General features: G+C 45.9%; 1 protein-coding gene across 2 annotated transcripts; it reads left to right on the forward strand.

Moving 5' to 3' along the window:
- Nucleotides 1–2,167: 2,167 nt before the first annotated feature.
- amotl2a (angiomotin like 2a) lies at nt 2,168–10,331 on the forward strand. Of its 2 annotated transcripts, XM_030728072.1 has the most exons (11): nt 2,168–2,346; nt 3,455–4,264; nt 4,370–4,520; nt 4,820–4,964; nt 5,055–5,135; nt 7,018–7,313; nt 7,422–7,612; nt 7,695–7,796; nt 7,876–8,036; nt 8,298–8,477; nt 8,781–10,331. In XM_030728072.1, exons 2-11 carry the CDS (start codon nt 3,540–3,542, stop codon nt 8,858–8,860), a joined length of 2,112 nt encoding a protein of 703 aa, XP_030583932.1. In that variant the 5' UTR covers nt 2,168–2,346; nt 3,455–3,539; the 3' UTR covers nt 8,861–10,331. The 2 variants fall into 2 exon arrangements, with proteins under 2 accessions (XP_030583932.1, XP_030583931.1); XM_030728071.1 differs by lacking the exon at nt 8,781–10,331 and having other exon boundaries at nt 8,298–8,627.
- Nucleotides 10,332–23,816: the final 13,485 nt, after the last annotated feature.

The raw sequence follows: 23,816 nt of genomic DNA on the forward strand, positions 1-23,816 counted from the left end.
ATACACACAATAACATTACTGCTGCACAGCCCCCACGGCCAGCTGATCCCAGGGTCTACATCCACATGCAGCTTGAATGAAGCCGGTGCTCGTGGTGGAGGGGAGAACAGCAGATGGCAGGGCTGCCCCCGTCATGTCTGCTTTCTGGGGAGAACAATGAGTCTCTTAGAGTTCTTATTAAAGGAGGGGAAGGGGGGATTTCAGTCCACGGACAGCTGGCAGGCAGCATGCCTCATGCCCGTCCCTCTCCCCTCCATGTCCACAAAACACACTGCAATTAACTGGCACGGGCCACGGCTTAAACATTTACCAGCCCCATGCAAACAAAAGGAAAAAGGATGAATCCAGGTCTCAGGGACATGACATCACTTCATCAGGGCCTCAGTGTAGCAGGTATAAAATCTGTTACCAAGTTTGTGTCCACCTTGCAGTACAATAATTACTGAAAATCATAATGAGACTTTGGCTATTGCACCAAATGCCTTAATTAATCAGTTAATGGTTGAAGACATTTACCTGAGTAAATGTCACCTGTTTGTATGACAAGCACAGAGTAAGAGGACTCAAATGCAGGACAGAGGAGGCAGAGTAAAAGGTGAAAATGCAAATCTTTAATCCAGTCTGAGGTCGTGCAGGGGTGGGCAGACAACGAGCCAAACAAACCAGGAGAGGAGCAGGCAAAAGGAAAGGTCAGGGATGTCATACACGAGGAAACCAAAATACAGCAGGAGAACTGCGAACAAGGAAAATGTCTGGAATGTTTGACTCTGATCATCTGTCTGAGGATCTAGAGAGGTAACCATCCATGTAAGAGGGCCACAGCTTCTGGGGCTGAAAAGTGAAGCCAGTCTGGAAGTGCTGTAAGCATGCATTCTTTTCAATGACCAAATAGATGCAAACAAAATTGCATTAAAGACTATGAGGAAAAAGAGGCTACTGCTTACTTGATCTGTGACCTCAGTAACCACTTCCCTGATGTGATTTTAAGTCGCTGGTTTCAGGTCTCGTTTAGTACAACACGAAGTTCAATCTGGAAATTGTGGTCCATGTTAATTAGGAGATGATGATCTGCAAGTTTCTACTGTGGTTATCTGTTGCAGCAAGCTAACACGGCAACAGCAGAAATGCTTAGCTTGTGGCTTAAAAAAATAAGACTGGCTCAATTTCTAATGCGTTAAATATACAGCACAGCTTGATGGGTAATTCCCAAAAATATAACGAGACAGACAGTGAATGAGACCTCGGCAGCTGTGATAGGTCTGTTTGGTAGCAACATGTTGTGTAAATGCAGTTTATTGATAAACACACGCATGATGCTCCTGTGAAACAAAAGGCCACAAGCTGTAACCTTAAGAATCCTGCTTAAAATAGTTTGTATTGTGCTGGTGGAGACGCATGCAGTGATTCTCATTTTCATACCTCTGACGTGTATAGACTCAGTGGGTTCAGTCCTTTCAGTGTTTCAGTAAAACGAACTGTCGGTGGCCATCTTTCATATACAGTCTATAACGAACCTGTGTGAGTTCATTTAAAAACACTCAGCTAGTTTCAGCTCAAAGCCTGGAATCATGTTAAACGGTAAATTGCTGCTGTCTGAGAAAATGTTCTCACTTTCTGTCATTAAGAAATTAATAATAAATTGAAACAAAGACAGACTGCAGATGAAAATTAGCCTGCGTGACTCAATGTGGCACATTTTTGTATTAATGTGTATCCTTTCTTTTTGTGTGTGACAAATATTGATTTGTCATTTCTCTTCTTTTTTTTTTTAAACAAAAATCCTTGAAAAACACATTTTTAATGTGGCATTCCCGAAGTATCTGAACAGCGATGTTACTGCGCTTTATCTTTGTCGCTCTGTGGCACAGAAACATTCAAACATGAGAAAGCAGGGACTTAAATCTTTCTCAGCTATACAAACCGTGCATTCAAATGGTCTGAAAACGCACAACAAAAACAACAACGAGCTCTTTTACATGACACAAGCAGCCAGCTGAGGAGCTGCTGCTGCTGTGGCTCCATTTTTTTAAACACCCCGCCCCTCTCTCCTCCTCTTCCTCCTCCTCCTCCTCTCCCTCCTCCCCTGCGCTCTGCTTTTGATCCCACAGGGACTCGGAGCCTTTACATTCCTGTCATTCCAGCCGCAGCGAACAATCAGCTCTCAGTTATTTATTAGTGCGCCTCGCAGCTCCGCTCCGCTCAGTCTGCTGCCGCAGTCAGCGCGCACACATGCGCACGGAGGAAAGGAGCTCCGGACACTTGTGGACATTTATTCTAAACAATAAGCGCAGGTTGTTGAGTTGAGATACGAGGGCATCGTTCGCTGTGCGATGAGACTATAATTTGGTGAGTCTTGCATGTTATTTTAATAAGTTTATCTGATCGCTTTCGGCCGGTTTGCGTGTGGATGAAGTCCACTCCGGATGGCGCGTTATTCACAGATCATATCTGAGATCCACTTTTGTTTGGAGCATTAATATCAGGGCTGCTCATTCCTGGCGACACACAGATCATACAGTTACAAAACAAATGGGGTACCTTGAGGAAAGATAAGTGAAAATTCAGCAATATCTCGTCTCATTTTTCTCATTCATACAGGATCTCTAAAGGCACAAACCTTCAAATATACAGTGTTTTATGTGCTTATGATTCAAACAAGTTCCGAATGTAAAAGTTCTTTAACTTTACGTACTTATACTCTCATCGCGTCCCCACACCGGGAAAAATAAAGTATTTAAAGGCTCTTTGGGAAAGACACCCAGCTGGGCCGAACTGGACCCTGTGGCGGTCGGTTCGGGCCTCCAGGCCGCATGTTTGACACCCCTGACATTATTGTCTTTAAGGTGGTTTCTAAATAACCTTTACTGTCGGAGATTATTACTCACTGTGAAGGTTTTTTAGCTTGAAAGGTTAGAATTTGGGGCTGTGTGCAGTTTTTTGTATTTCACTCATGTATGTAGTTTTTTTTTTTTTTTTTTTTTTTTAATGTATTTCACAGTGTTTGTAACCACTGCTTATCAAACTGCACATGTTAGGTTAAATAAGGCGTTAATTTTACTGGACTGTGTCCTGATTATCACAGTGGTGAAAGAATAGTTTGTGCATTTTAAAGTTTCCATTGTTTGTATTGTTTGAAGTATGTTTGGGGCAGTATCTGATTGTGAGTCAGTGGAATTTGTTGACTGTGTGTGTGTGTGTGTGTGTGTGTGTGTGTGTGTGTGTGTGTGTGTGTGTGTGTGTGTGTGTGTGACCGTTGAGTACCATACTCATCTGACTGGAGAAAGTTATGCATGGCAGCATGTGGGCTATAAAAACTGGATCTGCAGTGACATCACTATCAGGGGTATTTCCAGCCACAGCTCATACACACAGCATTGTGCAACAGAAGCGTGGATATGTGCGTGGATATGTTGTGCAGTCCTGAGTCTGACCACCATTTTTCTTTGCCTTTCAGATGTGTGATCTGTGAAGCAACCCACGCTGCCACATCAAGACCTGTTTTTGCTTTGTTTTTTTTAACTTATTTCCCATTGGCTGGCATGAGAACCGCAGAGGATTCCTCTGGAACGGTCCTGCACCGTCTCATCCAGGAGCAGCTCCGCTACGGAAACCTGACGGACACGCGCACGCTTCTGGCCATTCAGCAGCAGGCCCTGCGTGGAGGCAGCAGCGGTGGTGGCACAGGCAGTCCCCGCTCCTCTCTGGAGAGCCTCACTCAGGAGGACACTCAGTACATCCAGATGTCAACGAGGCAGGAGCCTCAAGGTCAGGAGCATCAAGGGGACGGCCTACACTCCGAGAGCCCCGTATGCCACCTGTACCAGCTCCACAAGGAGGAGCTGCCCACCTACGAGGAGGCCAAAGCCCACTCCCAGTACCTGAACTCTCAGAAGGGTCAGGCAGAGCAAGATGGACCCAGCATGGATGTAGTGGGAAGTGGAAGTGAGGCACAGTGGGATCTGAAGAGAGAGCACGCTCGCTCTCTGAGTGAGAGGCTCATGCAGCTCTCTCTGGAGAGAAACCAGCGTAGGGACAGTCTGACTATGAGCTCCTCACACAGCTACCCACAGCTCTACAATCATACTAACATCTTAAATGCTGCCGGACCTGACAGACAAAGGGCCCAGCCGTGTGCAGAGCAGCGAGGACCACCTCCGGACTATCCTTTCTGTGTCAGGCTTCCCGGATACATGCTCAGCCACTCACAGGAGCATGTGCAGTACCACCGAGACCCTCCTCCTCCCTTCTACACGCAGCAGCACAGGTACCCTCCACAAACAGATGCCACATCAAATAAAGAACAACCTCAGAGAGGGCTTCCTTTCTTTTGTTTTGGGGGGGTTTCAGCATTGTTATCTCCTGTCTGCAGGTTTGTGTCTGCTCAGTCCCAGGCGGCTCACCGCAGCATCACCGCAGCTTCCAGCAGTAACTCCGCTCAGAGCGCTGCACTGATGCGGGAGAACGAGCGGCTCAGGAAGGAACTGGAGGCGTACGTGGAGAAGGCCACCAGGCTGCAGAAGGTGAGAGGATGGTGGAGGCAGTGAATGCTTTCAGCTGGTGCAGGAGGTGTCTGGAATCTCTACAACGCGTCTCCTTTTGTCTTTAAAAACATGCTGAGGAGTGAGGAGATGAATGCCTGACACCTGGGAGTGTTCACTCTGGAATGCTAATTCCATTATTCATTCACATAGTGTTAAAGAGCCATTTGCCAGCAGGTGGCATTCAGTTGACTAATTGGCCTCATTGATATTAACATTTGCAACACAAACCAGGAATGTCTCCCCCAGAGACTCATCATCTTCTCACACTTTCTTCCCAGTTGGAGTTGGAGATTCAGAGGATATCTGAGGCTTATGAGACCCTCATGAAAGGCTCCGCCAAGCGAGAAGCTCTGGAGAAAACGATGAGGAATAAACTCGAGGCAGAGATTAAGAGGATGCATGACTTCAACAGAGACCTGAGAGGTAAAGGTCCATTTATTTTGTCTGTCTTCTGCTTTCAGACGTACATTTTGTGTGTGTACTCATTGTGGTATGCCCGTTATCTCTGCACAGAACAACTCGACACGGCTACCAAGGACAGAGCGGACTGCGGCGACCCGAAGCAGCACATCTTCGTTAAACTCCTGGAGCAAAGTGAGTCTGCGTCGGGCTTTGGTTAAAACTGTTCTCGTGCCGCCGCTCGTCACAGAATCACACTTTGCTGTGAAACAATAGCAGGAACATAGCTGAGCAGGGATTGGTTTCCTCCTTTAGTGATGTGGTGCTTTCTACACGCCGTGACACAAACGGCTGTTTGTCTGCTGTGAGTTACTCTTGGCACCCAGACGCCAGCCATTTTTCATACTGCAGTAAATGTGGCCTGGATTCCTCAGATGTTTTCAGGACTTTCAGCCCCCCCCAAACACACACACAGAGACACACACACAGAGACACACACACACACACCCTTCATCTGCTCCGTTTTGCATCACTGCTGATGACCTCTCTCCTCAAGGGGAAATAAGGAGTCTGGGCGTCCTGTCCTAACTCTGCCTGACCCCTGGCTCGCTCCGTCTCCTTGTTTGGGCATTTCTTTTACCCCGTGGTGTAATGATGATCGCCCAGTTGTGAATATTTCTTTGCTCCTGTTAATTCTGTGCCGGACTGCGCTGCAGAGAGAGAACCCCAACAGCAGGGATTAGCTAGAATGACAGCCACGTGACTCGTTCCCAAACGCAGCAGGAAGCAGAAATGCAATAGTGGGAAGTGTCGTTTATATGTTTTTGTTTGGAGAACCACATGAAATAAATTTGGAGCCGCTCGGTTACTGCATGGCCTCAGAGGCATTCCAGAGCTTTTAGCAGTACAAAGCTATGCTTGTGTGCGTAAGTGGATAAGAGGAAGTCTGCATTCCCTCCACAGGCATGCACTCGTGTTGTGTAATCAGCCTCCTTTTAAAGAGGCACGTCAGATAAACTTTCTAAAAGGGCTCATGGAAATATGGTCTAGCTTTCAAAGATTCAGTGAGAAATATTATTTTCACTGATCCCAAGTTTAGAAGGACAGTAAACTTTGCAGAAAACAACCTGTCAAATGGTTTGTTGTTCAACCACGTGTCTGTTGTGGGGTCCGTGCTCCCGGAGTGAAGGCTTCACTGACCCCAGCACAGGCCACGAGAGCTTTAAAGGAGACCCATTATACGCTTTTCTAAGGATATATTTTTATGGGCTTAATGACAAAATGCTTTTTATTTTCATGGCTTGGCCAAACCAAAGAAAGCTCGACACATGCTTCGGCCTTTGCCAGAACAGCCTTCACCGCATCAGCAGCTCGTTTGTAGTCGGAAGCTTCGAACTTGAAGTATCGGAGTCTAAAAGGGTGCCGCCATGTAAAGGCAACAGAAAACTGCATCCATTTGGCCCACAGCATTAAGTCTGAAGATTCACATTATGATTTTGTCTTTATATGTTGACACCCTTTACGCTCCCAGACCTGTCCGAGTTAGAAGATTCCTGTTGTTGGAAGATGACTGGAAAACAGCCATTGTTTCAGTGAAATGCAGTTAAATCTGACCGTCTCACAGGAATACAGGCATTTGAACTGTTATTTGAGAAACAGCCTTGGAGCTGTTGGGTTTGTAAGTCCCTTTTGTTTGCACCTCAAACAGAAACCAGGAAGAAGCCACAAAGCCTTCTGCTTATGTGCTCTTTAAGTCCATATTTTTATTGCTGGACTCCATCAGAGTTGTTATGGGTTTATAGAAACAGATCCAAATACTGGACCCCTGCACTCAGGGAATAGTTTGCAGAAGATTTCTTTTTAAATGAACCAGAGGAGGTTTGCTGTGATGCTGGTAGAAGCTGGACAATTTTGAAGATTGATGGTTGATTTGAGAGGAGAGGTGACAAACAAGCCGAGTGGTCAAGCAGGAAATTAGGAAAAGCAGATTAGATTCACTTTAACGCTTCTTTCCCATTTGGTTGACCTCCACTAACCTGCTGGGGTTTTTTTTTTTTTTCCCATTCCTGTATCTCAGATGAAGAACAGCAGCGGGAGCGGGAGCGTCTGGAGAGACAGATTCAGCACCTGCGATTGTCCGGGGAGGAGTGCCAGCGGAGACGGGAGCTGCTGGAGCAGGCTCTGGCTTCGGCACAGACCCGCAACCATCAGCTGGAGGAAGAACTGCAGAGGAAGAGGGCATACGTGAAGAAAGTGGAGAGGCTGCAGAGCGCGCTCGCTCAGCTGCAGGCGGCCTGCGAGAAGAGGGAAGCGCTGGAGCTGCGGCTGCGCACACGGCTGGAGCAGGAGCTAAAAAGCCTCAGGGCACAACAGGTGAGGGAAACAGGCCTCTACACAAATGTCTGGCAGAGCTTCACGTTCTTGCTCAGAGTTCAGTTAGGACATTGAAATGAGTCGTGTAAATATTGTGTCTCCTCTCAGTCCCAGAACCAGACGGCTGACACCACAGCTTCAGAACCAAACTCGTCCAGGTTGCAGCAGCAGATGAGGGAGAAGGAGGAGCGCATCCTGGCCCTGGAGGCAGACATCACCAAGTGGGAGCAAAAGTACCTGGAGGAGAGCACCATGAGGCAGTTTGCAATGGATGCAGCAGCCACAGCTGCAGCACAGAGGTACCTACACCAATGCAGCCAGAGTCAAAAACATAAAAACTGAGGGATTAAGGATTCTAACAGCCTTCTCTTTGATTTTCAGAGATACAACCATCATCAATCACTCCCCGCGGCATTCCCCGGACAGCAGTTTTAATGGAGATCTGCCTCTGTCCAATCACAGACGTCAGGAGATGGAGAACAGGTGCTTCTCCATCCTTCAGTGTCTCTTTATGTCTGCTCTCTCCTGATTTCCAAACTCACGATGTTCTCCTTGCATTCAGGATCCGCGCTCTTCATGCTCAGCTCCTGGAGAAGGACGCAGTGATCAAAGTGCTCCAGCAGCGCTCCAGGTGGGAGCAGAGCAAGCCTGAGAAACAGGGGCTTCGTTCAGCGAGATCCGTCCCCTCCATCAGCATGGTGACCGGCGGCATGGAGAGTAAAGGTGAGCTTCTGCCCTTACTGTGCAAGTCGAGCGGAGGAATCTCAAATCTTTCATTTCAACAACTGCCAGACAGAATGTGAACACCCTTAAAAAAAGTGTGTCTCTTAAATAGACGACGTGTGTTTAAACTGGAATGCATATCAGCTCTCACTCCAGAATAGCTCCATCCAGAATAGTCATGGGAAGAACCGGCAGATGTTCAGGAGAGCGTATATGTGGACGTATGCGTGTAATCAAGCAGCGTCCTGTCTTTGTCTGCAGCAAAGAGCCTCTCAGATGACCAGACGGGTGCCGCAGTGCTGCAGCCCGAGCTGTTTGCTGCCGCCGGCGGCCCGAGCCGAGACTGCAGCACGCAGAGCGACGAGGCGGCGCAGCAGCCCGAGGCCACGGCCGAGCCCAGCGAGCTAAAGACGTGTGAGGCGAGCTCAGCAGCTACACCTGGTGGGTTTTTATTCAGTGGAGACCCAATCACAGCTGCCTCTGCTGTTCATTTTAAGAAACTGACAAATGACCCCAAAGATCAGATCAGCTTTAATAAAGCTCACACACCTGAACACTGCTGCTCAAAATATTCAGCAGCTGGCTAACATTACAGCCGGGGGGGGGGGTGTAACTGGGTCACGATTTCTAGAAAAAGATGTTTTCGCGTCAGTTTTTTGGCACTTTGAGCAGCTCCATCTGGATGCATAAACAGTGTTTAAAGGAATGACGCGTGCATCAGTTGTTGTTCTGTTGTGAACGCAGAAACCTCGGAGGAGCCGAAGGTGCAGCTGAAGATGCTGATGAACAGCCTGGGCGCGGACGTGGTTGAAATCCTCATCTGAGCGCTCGCTGCGGCTCGTACGACCGCCGGCGCCGATGACAGAAACTTCAAAGGGCTGCTTACATCAGCGCGTGTGCCGCGGAGAGCTGACAGTTGGGAATTCTTCACGGTACCTGGACAGTATTTCAGTGTGACAGGAACTGGGCTGCTGACTGTGCATATAATATGCATGTTTCCCTTTAATTTTGAATGATGTATTTAAACGTGTAAATGCTGCTCATACGTTGATGTGACTTTAGTTTGTCCTGAGTGTGCTCCACTTTTTTACGTTCTGTACAAATGGCTCACTTCTCAGTTTTGTTTTCCAGTAGCATCCCTGTTGCCATGCCCTCTGAAAGTAATGGGAATATTTATAAAAATGACTCAGAATAAGCATCCTCCTGCCATGTCTGAGGATTATTCTGTTTAACAGAGCTAAATGAACAGTTGCTTCTCTCTTTAAAATACATTCGGAGGCCTTGCTCGCAGCTCAGCAGAGGATTTGGAAGCTTTCTTTGAATGTGGAGCCTGCAAAACGCCTGCTCGCTTCTCTTTAAAAAGCCTGTGAGGATTGACGCCGTTTCTCTGGGGTCTAATTTTCCAGATCCCCGGTTAACGTTTAGGGCCTCAGATGGTGACTGCCCAGCGTTCCTCTCCCCTCTGATGGCACGGCGGAGCTAATCTTCTCACATTCCTCGCTGAGGGAATGCTCCCGTTAAAGAAAAAGGCTATCTAAAGTCTGACCCCTCGCCCTTGTTAAAATGGCAGGCATTCTCTACATGACTCCTTTTCTGGGGCGGTTATTTCCTCTGAGCCGTGGTAGCTGGTTCTACCACAGAAACGGGCAACTATAATTGGCCCGCATTTGCTACTTGTTCGTCTCCATCACTGTTATATTCAGCTGTTTTTTCAAGTATCTCACATTTCTGGGTAGACTGTACTGAAAGCCTAACATGGACTCTTCTATTTATTTCTGCCTGCGTGGTGTAGGATCACTGAACACTGAATGTAGACTTCTGTTTAACTGGAACGTGCCACGCTTCATGGGAAAGGACGTTAAAGCTCATCATCAGTGCATTTCTGAAGAAGCCAATAAGCTCATCCCCTTTTTAAATATTAGCGTGTGAAAGCTCACGTTTTCAACGACGTTCTCCTTCACGCTGCATCTCGGCGCATTTGCTGGTCAGTGCGGCGTATTAGTCCGAGTTACTGCCCTTTGCTTATTCTGCAATATGTTTACACAAATGGCTGTTTGAAGTGAGAGAAGTTAATATATTTTGTATTTTTCATTTATATTTGAAATGTTTCGTTTCCTGGTGCCAAAGATGGACTCTACCTTTAAGTTATGAATGATGACAAACACAGAAGGTTCTGTTAAGTTGCGTTGCTTCAGCTGGTTGACCCAATGTGATGTTGCTGTGAACTTTTGTAAAGGAAACATTTGTATGTATGCCTTAACATTTCACAATAATAAAGTTTTAATATATGTCTGATAAAAGGCTTTCTGTTTTCATTGCTGACGTGGAGCCTGACGGGTCACCTGCTGCTTTAAAGCCTGAAGTTTGGCACTTTGGCCTTCTCCATGTTGGCTGTTTGAAACCACGGGTGAACATAAGCTAGCTTCTTTGCATCCAAATCAGGTGCATCCAGTTATGAAGGGAGCAAAACCATTTTTTTATCAGGCTGTAAAATGACCACCTCCCCTTTCTGCCTCCATCTCACCCTGTCCCAGCATCCTCCTCTGTCACACCAACCCTCCTTCACTGCATCAATGAACCTCCTCTGAGCTCTTCCTCTTCTCCTCCTGCCTGGCAGCTCCATCTTCATCATCCTTTGTCCAGTATATCCACTCTCCCTCCTCTGCACGTCCAAACCATCTCCGCCTCGCCTCTCTGACTCTGTCTCCAAACTGCTCAGCCTGAGCTGTCCCTCTGATGTCCTCATCTCTAATACTGCTCATTCCCAATGAAAATCTGAGCTTCTTCAGCTTTTTTGGCCCCACCATCTCCAAACCACAGATCACAGTGACCTCAGTGAGTTCCTCTAATGAGGCTGAGACCAAAAGTGACCAAAAAACCCCACAGAAAGCCATCTTAGTCTCTATGGATACCCTGGAGTTAGTGGGTGGTGAAGGGGTTGAAGGAAAAATACTTATTGTTTGACTCAAAGGTTACTTTAAAATGCCAGCAGTGTCTCCTCAGTGACATCAAAATACAGATTGTATCTGAACCAGATCATTACCCACAGGTTTGAACCAGTTGTCCCTTGACTCAGAAATTAAACCTGTTAGCAGTAAATGTATGCTCACAGCCATCCGGATACTGAGCTCTGTACTCCGAGAAGGGAGCTGCCAGGAAGAGTTTTCAGAGGCGTTCTTGGGGCTGGCCACTAGGGGCGCTCATCAAACGGTAACAGGGGAGACTGGAAAGAAGAAGCAGCTGGACTGGCCTGGGGTTACCAGGGTAACAAATGACAGGTGTCTTCCAGGCTTCACCTGAGCTAATCTGTCCCCGAACCGGACCTGTTCACTGTTTGCGCTGTTGGTGACTTCTGGAGCATTTTAATGACACATAATACAGCCTGCTGAGCGGTGCCGCCTGCGTAAGGAGTTGTACTTTTTTGGAGAGCGATATTGTAGTATTTCTATGGCTGATTCTTATATAGCGCTTTTCTACTGTACATGAGCACTCAAAGCACTTTATACAGCATGTCTCATTCACACACACATTCATACAAAGTTCCTACATTTCACCTAGGAGCATCTAGCCTGACTAACATGAGCTGCACCTCGAGGATTTTGGATTTCCTCTCACACGGTGTGAAACGTGCTCAGACTCAGCAGGGACCAATCTGCACGAATTCTCTGAATATATGAGAACCTGTGATGCAAATAAAAATGTGCTCTCAGATAATCAGATCAAATGCTTTGAAGCTGACTGTGTTTTGATGTGTGTGTTCTCGAGATCTTTTTTAACACGCAGGAATTCCTCCGTAAACTTTGAACCTAAATATTTTTCCCTTCCTTGTTCCTCCTCGCTGAGGTCGGAATTTCATTCCTGGGATGCCGCACATTTTCCTCCTGCTACCTTTACTTGTTGTAAGCGAGTGTCACTTTTCTCAGCCGAGGAGAAGCTGCAGTAATAAATCTCCATGTGCTGAGTGCCATTTTCAGCTTTGGCCCCATGCAGTCTGTGATTTCCCATTATTTTGGTCCTATCTGTGCCAAACCAGATCACGTTTCCTTCCTCCTATATCAGCACCTAACTGTGGGTGAGGTGAGAGGGGCTCAGTTGGGGGAAGGTTTAGGATTACAGAAATCACCATCATCCAGCCAGGATGAAGAAACCTTCATGTATGCATTCCACACACGTGGACCGGAGCATGACTCACAGAGACTGTTCTCAGGTCTGTTGCTGTGATTTCACCACTGTGACCCCTGCCAGCTGTGTGAATGCTTCTCACTGTACTGTAGCGTCAGTCAGAGTGGATCCAGAGCAGATGCCAATCAATCATTGTTCTTTTTTTCACGGTATGTTAACTGCAGACCTGTGTGAAATGCATTCCACATATTTCATGCTTCATCTGCAGTTAAAGCACTTTTAAAGTCATGTACCATTTGAATCGCAATGTGAGATACAATCAATGTGTCTGGGAGGAATGAAGGGGACAGTTGGTAACAAATCATCTGTCCTTCTTTCCTTTGGAGCACATTTTGTACCAAAGGCATGTGTGAAATATTTGGAAAAATAACTGTGGGGCTCTGTGTTTTGCCTTGATTTCCATGGAGATTCCAAAACTTCCTGCCTACAGCAGCCGTGGAATGTGCCCCCACCCCCTCAACTTTTCCACATAAATCAGGGCACTGACTTCTAATTTTAGGGCTGTTAGAGAGACGGTGCAAATGTCTCAGAGGAGGCTGGTGGCAGCAAATTTTTCAGCTCGCGTCTGCTGCAATATTATTTGTTGAGCTGCTTTACTGTAATTCAAGTTTTATTTATAAAGAGCCAATCGCAACAACTGTCATCTCTATATAGTAAGCTCTATTAGATCAGATGACGAGCACTTGGCGAGGGTGGAGGGGAAGAACTCCATTCCACCAGAGAGGAGCAGCCATCTGAGGGGAAAGGGAAAGGCGGACATGTCCCCCCAGGGCCCTGTGGGAGAAAAGTCAGGTCACACATATCCTTTATTAACCACGCAGAACTTCACTGTGGCTGTTTGGCTGGCTGCAGTCTGGGCCAGCTGGTGGTTTGCAGTGAATGAATGAAGCTGCACAATCCAGAGAGACTGATTCACTGACGGACAGGAATGATTTAGATGAGTCAAAACAATCTGCGACTGTAGCAGCACAGAGAGACGTGCTCCTCTGGGCTCAATGAAGAACACAGTACCTGAGTCAGTGTTAAGATCAGACACTGTACAGCCAGCTGTGACATGGTTATGAGTGATTAACAATGCAGACAAATGAGTAAGAGACAAACTGGTATGTCACAGAAAAACTGTTTGTTTCCTACTCTCAAAACATCTTAATATTTTCCTCAAACTTACTTACTGATCTTGCTTACTACTTACTTCCTTGGATTCATTTAATCATCCCAAATAAATCCTGTCATAAATGACTTCCAAAGAATTCATGAGTGTTTCACAACTTAAAGAAACATACCAGCAGGTGAGTAACTGAGTGAGCACAGCTGGGGAATTTTGTGGCATGCATGCCTCAGCATGCAGGAATGGTTAAATAACCCTTCATGACCCAGGTGGATGTAAATGATGACTATGTGGAGCAAATAGTTCAGACAGAGCAGAATTTGACACTGTTTTAACCCTGAAGTGGCCAGGATATCGTAGTGACTAAAATAACTTATACTTCATACAGAGATACTTTGTTAAAGCTTCTCTTTTAGTTTATCATACCAGTACTGTTTCCTTTATAAACTCAGCACAAAATGAAAGGAAATGTGTGTTTGGGGATGATTTCTTTGTTGTAACGATGCTTCTTGGCAATAAATCTTATCCCATTGGAAAGCCTGTTTATTTCCCTTAAATGGAGCCATATTTGTGAGGAAATGCAGGTGTGGGTTGAGCAGCAGTGCTCTCAGCTCCACCTACCTGCCACCTTTGCTCTGGTCCACCTCTCACTGTTCTTCCGCTGGAATCAGTCCATGCTCAGCCTCCCTCACTGCCCTAATGGAAATGCTCCTTCTCTGGACTATAACCCAGAGACCCCTCCCAAGCATGGACTCATTCACGCGGAGGAGTAAGCGAGCTCAGCCACCATTCCAGACACTCTGTCCACCTTTGCTGTGGATGACCACCCTCCTGAACCGCTGGGCTAATTCTGCTCTCTCATTCATTCACCTTGAGTCACCTGTACCCTGCGCCGGGTTTCTGACCCGTGTCAGTGGATGCTCCCTGTGCAAGCCGTATCTGGAGTAAACCCTTCCCTGTGCTAGCTCCTCCTTTATGCTTGTGTAGCCCGTCTACCATATATGTAAATAATGATGTAGATGGGGCCCTAGGTTCTTTTCTCTATCTACTGTAACTGTTAACAATTAAAGATTATTCAACACAAATTACCCCCAGAAACTAACATACACTAACACACAATAGGATTAGCAACAGAGAATGTACATTTACTACTACCACCTTGAAACCTTAAAGAGAATGAGCTTTACTATAAACACAATAAACACAACAGTATTTGAAATTAAAAGAGTCAATTTACTAATAGTTCAATGAAAATAAAAGAGAAATACAAAATTAAAGTGCCTTCTGTTATTCAACTTAAATTTCAAATCATCCTTATCCTTTAACACTATGCCGGCAAAACAATATAAAAGAAAATAAATGTTGCAGGCCTGAATCGTGGCTGGAGATCGTAGTGACCTAAAACTCAGTGGTCGTTTCACTCCACCTGGAGCAACAAAATAAAATGGTGGTACCTTTTTGAAAGACACGTGTCCCGCAGGAAGAAGCTAGCCAGCAGGCCTCATCTCCGGAGCAGAACAGAAGCTCTCAGGAATCACTGCAGAACAAGATGGACTTCACCTCCACTAGAGGAACCACGGGCGTCCCCGGGCCACTCTAATTGTTGCTTGGATGCTATCTCTTTTCCTGGCCCACAAAATGTCCAGACCGGGCAGCTGTCTTGAAGCTGGGTTAGCTACTAGCCGCTTACAGTCCGATCGCTCAGTCATTAGCTACTCACTTCACCAACGAGCAGCAAACTTCCACACAGCAAACTTCAGGTCGACTTTTGCTGTTCTCAGAATGGCCCACAGTCTCTGACTTATCTAACCGACAATCCAAAATGTCTGTAGCCATAAACTTTTGCCTCCGATCTCTGCGGGAATCCACTTCTCTGCGGTAGCTCCTCTCGTCTCCTCTCGTTCTCACTCCGCCATTCCACCTGTGTTCCCTTCACTTCCACTCGGAAAAAACAGTTCTTTCAAAGAAATACAGTTTTTAAAACCAAAAGAAATATACAATAATTAAAACAAATGGTTTTTAACATTCTTAATATTTCAGCCATGAACTTAACACAACTAAATATATTTTTAACTGTTTTTAACCAAATATCACAAATTTATTATGAACAGCTTATTTATTACAGTTTCCCATTTTTTAACCGGGCTACACCCTCCCCCTTCTAAACGTCTGATGTCCTCATCAGGCTTCAAACATCTCAAAACATAAAACACATAAGGGGGTGTGAGCAAGCATCCTGTTTTTTTTTTTTTTTTAGCTTTGCCCAATCTTTATGACAACACCTCTATGTATGATGGTGATTGGTTCATCTTTGGCAGTACCTGGTTTGTCATACGTTAGCCTAACAACTGGCTTCACTGTTCTCTTGGGGCGGATCTCAGTTTTCTCATCATGTCTGCAATCTGTCTCTCTCACATATCTTGGAGCTCTAGCATGGTGAGATCCATCCCCTTCCAAATCTTCTTCCTCAAGATCAGTTCCAGAATCAGGAACAGAATCCTGAGATTGCTGGTCTTGATCAGTCCAATACTCTTGCTCAGCATGATCCAGCTCTGGACCTTCATCTAACTGAGAACGCGATCTCTCTTCCTCCAAAACAACAGATGACCGCCTAGCAGGTTGCCACATTTGTTGCCCCAATCTTGCTGAGCATTCATCGGCAATCCTTGCTGGTCTATAATACTCTAAATCAGAGGATGAGTCAGAGTCTTGCACCTCTCGACTCTCAGGTAAGTTTTGGGTCCATCTCTGGGTAGATGAAGTTCTGGTCTTTGGTCTGGTGGGTGGACTGCAATCCCTATTAGTCTTTGGCAACCTCACAAGTTGTCCAATAGGCAGGATATGGTCACGATGAATAGTTTTCACGCCTCCACAGCCATCTTCAGGTTTGACTCTATAAACTGGAAGATTGGGCAGTTTTTCCACTACAGTGTAGGGGACAGGACTCCACCGGACTTGCAACTTATGCTTTCCTTTAAGCCCCAAGTTCTTGAGTAACACTCTGTCACCTACTTTGAGAGACTGAAAGCCAACTCTTTTGTCGTACATTCTCTTGTTCTTATAGTGACTCTTGTTGGCAGTTTCAGTGGCAAGCTGATAAGCTCTCTTAAGGTCTTCCTTCAACTTTGCCACATAGCGTGAATGGCTCTCTCCTTTTCCATCCTCACCAGTGCCAAAACACAAATCCACTGGGAGCCGGGCTTCCCTGCCAAACATTAGATAATACGGGGAATAGCCTGTTGCATCGCATTTAGTACTGTTGTAGGCATGCACCAGAAATCCAACATGTTGACTCCACTGTTGTTTTTTCTCATCACTCAGAGTAGCAAGCATGGAAAGCAAGGTCCGGTTGAACCTTTCCGGTTGAGGGTCTCCTTGAGGGTGATACGGAGTAGTTCGGGACTTCCGCACTCCCATCATCTTCAGCATGTCTCGAATCAGGTGACTCTCGAAATCTCTGCCCTGATCTGAATGGATTCTAGAAGGCAGACCACAATGTACAAAATACTTGTCCACCAGTATCTTTGCCACAGTCTGAGCCTTCTGGTTCTTGGTAGGGAAAGCTTGTGCATAGCGAGTGAAATGATCAGTGATCACTAATACACTGCTCATGCCTTTACTATCAGGTTCCAATGAAAGGAAATCAATACATACTAGATCCATAGGGCCACTGCTTAGGATCTGATGTAATGGAGCTGCTCTCTGCGGAGGTGACTTACGGGTAATGCACTCTCCACAAGTCTTTACATGCTGCTCCACATCTCTTGACATTTTGGGCCAAAAGAACCTTCTCCTCAGGAGATCAGCGGTCCTTTCAATGCCAAGGTGTCCCAAATCATCGTGCAATGATGTCAACACAATCTTACGGAACTCCACAGGTAGAACAAGCTGAGTGAGTTCTTCACCTGAGGGTTGCCTGCTTATTCGATAAAGCAGCCCATCCTTTATTACCAGCTTATCCTTGTCTCGTTTCAGCTGGGAGAGCTCTGGATTATTCTCTGTATCCTCAGGCCATTGTTTATTCTGAACCGCTTGCAAAGCTGTTCTAATTACCGCAATTACTGCTCTTTTTGGGCATTGACCAGCTGTGGTTTTCTCAGACACTCTAAAGACTTCAATCCCATGTATGTCGGGAAAGAGTAGATGTCTGGCACACAAGCAGGAGAAGCTCCTAACTGATCAATGTACCTTGGGGGGCTATCTGAGGACTCAGAGACACAAACCTGTTGACAGACTGACTTTACATCTGCCTGCGGAATGATCTCCCATTCTGTGTTATCACTGTCTGGAAAGTTTCTGGAAAGGAGGTCAGCATCTATATTATGCCTTCCAGGTCGGTAATGGATGTCAAAGTCGTATGTGGAAAGGGCAGCAAGCCATCGATGCCCTACTGCACTAAGCTTGGCTGTGGTGAGCACATACGTCAAGGGATTGTTATCGGTGCGCACCGTGAATCGAACCCCATAAAGATAATCATGGAACTTGTCCACCACAGCCCACTTAAGTGACAGGAACTCCAGCTGATGTACTGGGTATCGTTTCTCAGATTGGCTAAGCTTTCTGCTGGCAAACGCAACTGGTCTCAATCCTTCTGGGTATTCCTGATAAAGGACAGCCCCAATCCCCTTCAAGCTTGCATCCACATGCAGGATGTACGCCTTTTCAGGGTTAGCAAAAGCTAACACAGGGGCATGAGTCAAGCAGTAGATGATCTGATGGAATGCATCTATGCAGGACTGATCCCATCTTTCACCAAAAGGTTCGGACTCACTCAGGTAAGTCTTAGTAGGGTCTCTGTTTTGCCTCTTACTTTTCTGGGTGGGAGCATAGCCTTTTGTCAGCTCAGTCAACGGTCTGACAATGGCAGCATAGTTGGCTATGAACCTGCGATAGTATCCGCAGAAACCCAAAAAGGATTTCAATGTTTTCAGGTTTGTTGGCTGAGGCCAGCCAATGACTGCCTCGATTTTCTGTGGGTCTGGTGAAACACCATCTGCGGATACAATGTGGCCAAGAAACTTTACTTTTGGCTGGCAGAACTGACACTTCTCAAGAGAGAGTTTCAGTCCAGCCTCTGCAAGTCGGTCTAGAACTTTGAGGAGCCTTTCCTCATGCTCTTCCAAGGACCTTCCAAAGACAATTAGGTCATCGAGGTAGACCAGTACTTGCAGCAAGTTCATGTCTCCAACAGTCTTTTCCATTAACCTTTGGAAAGTTGCTGGGGCTCCAGTTATTCCCTGAGGCATTCTTTCGAACTGGAAAAAGCCCAGAGGACAAATGAATGCAGTTTTTTCTTTGTCCTCTTCAGCCATGGCTATTTGGTAATAGCCGCTCCGCAAGTCGAGAACAGAGAACCACTGGCTTCCAGACAGGGAGTCCAGTACTTCATCAATACAAGGTGTAGTGTATTGATCGGGAACTGTCCGGCTATTCAGTAGCCTGTAGTCAATGCACATCCTTATAGTCCCATTTTTCTTCCTAACGATCACAATTGGTGACGCATATGGACTACGAGACTCCTTAATGATGCCTGCACACAGGAGCTGTTGGAGGTGCTTTCTGACATCCTCAATGTCTGCAGGAGCCAGGCGGCGGGAACGCTGCCGAAAGGGTCTATCATCAGAGAGGCGAATTGTGTGCTCCACATCTCTGGCTAGCCCAACATCCCATTCCTCCTTGGAGAAGACATTTGATCGTTGAGACAGTTTTTCTCCTAATCGTCTCTTCCATTCTTCTGGGACAGGTGAATCCCCAAAATTAATCAGTTTGGCATCAATGTCTGATGTTGATGCTGACTTGGCCAGAGGAACTGTGGCAACACTCTCAGTGAGGTACATGTGTCCCAGGACCGTGCCCACTGGTATGACTGTCTCTTTCAGAGACTGGTTCTGAACCAGGATTCTGAAATTACTGACATTCACTGCATGGCCTGGTACTACCATAGGTTGCAGTAACACACTGGCCGGAAGTGGAGCCGAAGGAGAAGAGTCAAGCATCAGGATCTCTTTATCAACCGGTTGTGTGAGATCAACTTTGCAGACCACCTGCTGGTCTGCACCTGGGGGCAGAGTAAGAGGGCCAGGGCCCTGCCATGTCACCATGCCAACACTGTCTTCTGACTCACTGGCAGATGATGTAGTCTCTGCAGCTGAATGCTCACTGTTAGACTCAGCCGGTATGCCAAGAGTTTGTGTGATATCAATGCCACTTGCTCGACACTGTTCCACTAGACTCCTGACATGACTGGTATTTGTCCCTATAATAACTGGGGTCTGGTCATCAGTTCGGGGACTGGGGCAAATCAGGGCAAGAACTGTCACAATCTGACATGTCCCTGTGACCATGGCTGGGTATTCAAGGTCTACCACTACATAGCCACGATAAGGATAGCTAGCCTCTGACTCACTCAAACCCCACAGAGCAAGACCGGACACTGGTTGTATGGGGACATCCGGGAGGAACTTTTGGTACCAGGACTCAAAAATTATAGTGACCTGAGAGCCACTATCAAACAGGGCATGGCATGAGTGTCCATTAACTTTTAACTGTACAATGCTAGGTGGCCCAATCAAACCTTCAGGGATTCCAGAGACCTGTGGTGTAAGTACGAGACTTCTCTTGACACCACAGTTAACCTCTTCCCTTGCTGGTTTTGCAGAAGGTTGGTGCACCTTTGCTAGCTTTAGAGCTTGAATCAGTTGCCTAATGACCTTACTCTGATTTTCTGGATTACGGCATTTTGCGGCAAAGTGACCTTTCTCCCCACACCGGTAACAGAACTGTTCCTCTGTGTGTCTGGAGGGTCTGGAGAGGGAGCTAGCAGAAGCTTCCATAGTCGAAACTGTAGCTGGCTGGGCCAGAGTGTCTGATTCAGGCACTCTTTTATTTACCTTTTGCTGCAACCTCTTTAACTGCTTTTTTAAAGATGTCAGCTCAGACTCTTGAGTGTTCTCAAAAGTGTGTTCTTTGATCACAGTACCAGCACTGGGATATTCATCCTTAGGTACATGGGGCTTGGTCCCAACTGATGCAACCATGCTCTTGAGCTCTTTGATTTCAACTTTTAGACTTTGGATCTCGGCCTGTCTTAGATCCACTGTCTGTGTTGCTTCTACTCGATGCACTGAAGTTTTGAGTTTCATCCTAGAGGCTTCATACTCTTCCTCAGCCCGAACTTCACTCAAAAGCTGCAGAAAGGTAGGAGGAGCTGTCTTTCGCTCTCTTAAGCGTAGCTGGATTAACATCAGGTCAGAGGCCACTGCCCCTCTGAGTAGTTGCTCCAAACGAGCCCTATCCCTACAACTAGGGGGAAGGCCACCTCTCTGAATGACCTTTGAGAGAGCGCGCTCCAGCCTTCTGAGGAAATCGGAAAGTTTTTCTCCAGGTTGCTGCTGCATCAATCTGAATGCGAAATACAGATCATCCCCGGATTCTGCTGTTCCGAAAGCACTTTCTAGGGCTTCCAAATACACAGCAGGGCTAGCATCCGGATGGGAGGTTCGCACAGCTTTTGCAATTTCCAGCGCTGGCCCCTTTAAACTTTCCATTAATCGCCGCTTTTTTTCTTTATCAGTGCATTCACTTTCTTCTATCATGAGCCATGCCTGTTCGAGCCAGTACTCAAACTGCTCTTCCCCAGCTGGGACAGGCTGTGCTCCTGAAAAAATGCGTAAGCGTCGATAAATACCTTCTAAGGGAGGTTTAGTAGCCTGTTCCAAAAAATCCTCAACTGCTTGGAGGATGGACTCAGTAGAGTCCGTGGGGCGTTGACCAGTAGTCAGCAGGACTTTAAGGTCCTCTATGGTCTTTCCTTCAGCTGCCAATAGCCCTTTTAGTTTTTTGTCAAACTCTTCATCAGCAGTGTCAGGGGAGTTTCCTGTAGTGACTAAGGGCCAGGACCCCCTTCCCTCAGGAAGATGGACCTCTGAAGGAAGACTTGCGCCAGATAAAGTTTCTCTACTTTCACACAAAACCATCAGGTTGTCTGATCTGGCATCAAAGATCCTTCCTCTGACACGAACTCGCCCTAAGCACTTAATAGTTTCAAGAGTCTCTTCAATTTTGGATATTTCAGTATCTTCTGGAACAATGACCATTAGTCCATGGGCTTCATCCAAACCTTCACCCCTGCACCATCTCTTCAGCTCAGAAACAAGGTTTACCTTATCTGCCATTCTTAAGAGTATTGCTTCTCTACGGTTTCTTAGCTAATCCATTGAAATCTAATAAAAGGGGGGTTGTGAACATCCCAGCGGTGCCTCCATTTTATGTAGCCCGTCTACCATATATGTAAATAATGATGTAGATGGGGCCCTAGGTTCTTTTCTCTATCTACTGTAACTGTTAACAATTAAAGATTATTCAACACAAATTACCCCCAGAAACTAACATACACTAACACACAATAGGATTAGCAACAGAGAATGTACATTTACTACTACCACCTTGAAACCTTAAAGAGAATGAGCTTTACTATAAACACAATAAACACAACAGTATTTGAAATTAAAAGAGTCAATTTACTAATAGTTCAATGAAAATAAAAGAGAAATACAAAATTAAAGTGCCTTCTGTTATTCAACTTAAATTTCAAATCATCCTTATCCTTTAACACTATGCCGGCAAAACAATATAAAAGAAAATAAATGTTGCAGGCCTGAATCGTGGCTGGAGATCGTAGTGACCTAAAACTCAGTGGTCGTTTCACTCCACCTGGAGCAACAAAATAAAATGGTGGTACCTTTTTGAAAGACACGTGTCCCGCAGGAAGAAGCTAGCCAGCAGGCCTCATCTCCGGAGCAGAACAGAAGCTCTCAGGAATCACTGCAGAACAAGATGGACTTCACCTCCACTAGAGGAACCACGGGCGTCCCCGGGCCACTCTAATTGTTGCTTGGATGCTATCTCTTTTCCTGGCCCACAAAATGTCCAGACCGGGCAGCTGTCTTGAAGCTGGGTTAGCTACTAGCCGCTTACAGTCCGATCGCTCAGTCATTAGCTACTCACTTCACCAACGAGCAGCAAACTTCCACACAGCAAACTTCAGGTCGACTTTTGCTGTTCTCAGAATGGCCCACAGTCTCTGACTTATCTAACCGACAATCCAAAATGTCTGTAGCCATAAACTTTTGCCTCCGATCTCTGCGGGAATCCACTTCTCTGCGGTAGCTCCTCTCGTCTCCTCTCGTTCTCACTCCGCCATTCCACCTGTGTTCCCTTCACTTCCACTCGGAAAAAACAGTTCTTTCAAAGAAATACAGTTTTTAAAACCAAAAGAAATATACAATAATTAAAACAAATGGTTTTTAACATTCTTAATATTTCAGCCATGAACTTAACACAACTAAATATATTTTTAACTGTTTTTAACCAAATATCACAAATTTATTATGAACAGCTTATTTATTACAGTTTCCCATTTTTTAACCGGGCTACACCTGCATTGTGTAACACAGACTTTAAGTAGTTCGCGGCATCTACCGAGTTTGCGTTTGGGTCCACCTTTTGTATCAGCCACTGAACATCACAGGAATGGCCTGCCTGCGGTCCTGACCTCAACCTCATTGAACGCCCGTGGGATCAGCTTGGCTGTGCTGTTCGTGCCAGAGTGACCAACACAACCACTCTGGCCGACTCGTGAGAAATGTTGGTTGAAGAATGAGACGCCGTCCCACGGCAGTGTGTGAGCAGCATGAGGAGGAGCTGCCAGGCTGCTGTGGCTGTGGATGGTTCTTCCACATGCTGCTGAGGCCCCAGTTTGTTACATGAATAAACTGTTACATTTCCACTATTTCTTCAGACTTCAATCATCCAATCCAATAAACACCAAACAGACTCCGTAGCAGAATCAGCTGTTTGGCAGAGAAGTCTTTCATGGGCACAGCTCATATACTCAACTCTGCTACTCAGCCCACAAATGCCTTTCCTCACAGATGTGGCTCCATTTAAGAAAAATAATCAGGCTGTCCAACAGGATAAGATTTATTGCCAAGAAACTTTGTTACAAAGAAACAATCATCAAACACAAATTTCCTTTTTGAGCAAGTTTATATGATTATAAAATGTTCTCCAATCATTTTTCTACAATGGTTCCTGATCCTGACTTGGTTCTTGGGGCTGGTTATGTGTTTGAGGTTTGGATTACTGGTTTAATCTGTGGTGTATGAAGTTTTTGTCCTGTTTTATTACCTCTGCAGTGTTTCTCTCTATCATGTTTAGTGAGTTTTCCTGTTTCCATATTTGTAGGTGTCTTTTGGCTTATTTCCTCTTTTACTTTGAAAGTTTTTCTGGGGTGGCTAATTTCAGTTTTAACTTCCTGTTTGTCTGATTGTCTTGGCTGTTCTCCTTCCCCTCTGGTGTCTAATCCCCAATATAATAATCTTGTAAAACCTCAGCCACATTTAAAAGGAATATCCAAGACTGTAAAAGTATATAAATGAATAGGTGCCCTTAAACTGTCTAATTTCTGATTATTTGCCCTTGAAAAACAG

The sequence above is a fragment of the Archocentrus centrarchus genome, chromosome 4 (assembly GCF_007364275.1).
Source record: "Archocentrus centrarchus isolate MPI-CPG fArcCen1 chromosome 4, fArcCen1, whole genome shotgun sequence".
In the NCBI taxonomy this organism is placed as follows: domain Eukaryota; kingdom Metazoa; phylum Chordata; class Actinopteri; order Cichliformes; family Cichlidae; genus Archocentrus; species Archocentrus centrarchus.

Bases quoted from the DNA above. Each gene is read 5' to 3' on its own strand.
- amotl2a (XM_030728071.1), top strand. From the start codon at position 3,540: ATGAGAACCGCAGAGGATTCCTCTGGAACGGTCCTGCACCGTCTCATC. The intron at 4,265-4,369 runs GTACCCTCCACA...TCCTGTCTGCAG, and splicing joins TTCTACACGCAGCAGCACAG to GTTTGTGTCTGCTCAGTCCC. The intron at 7,314-7,421 runs GTGAGGGAAACA...GTCTCCTCTCAG, and splicing joins AAAGCCTCAGGGCACAACAG to TCCCAGAACCAGACGGCTGA.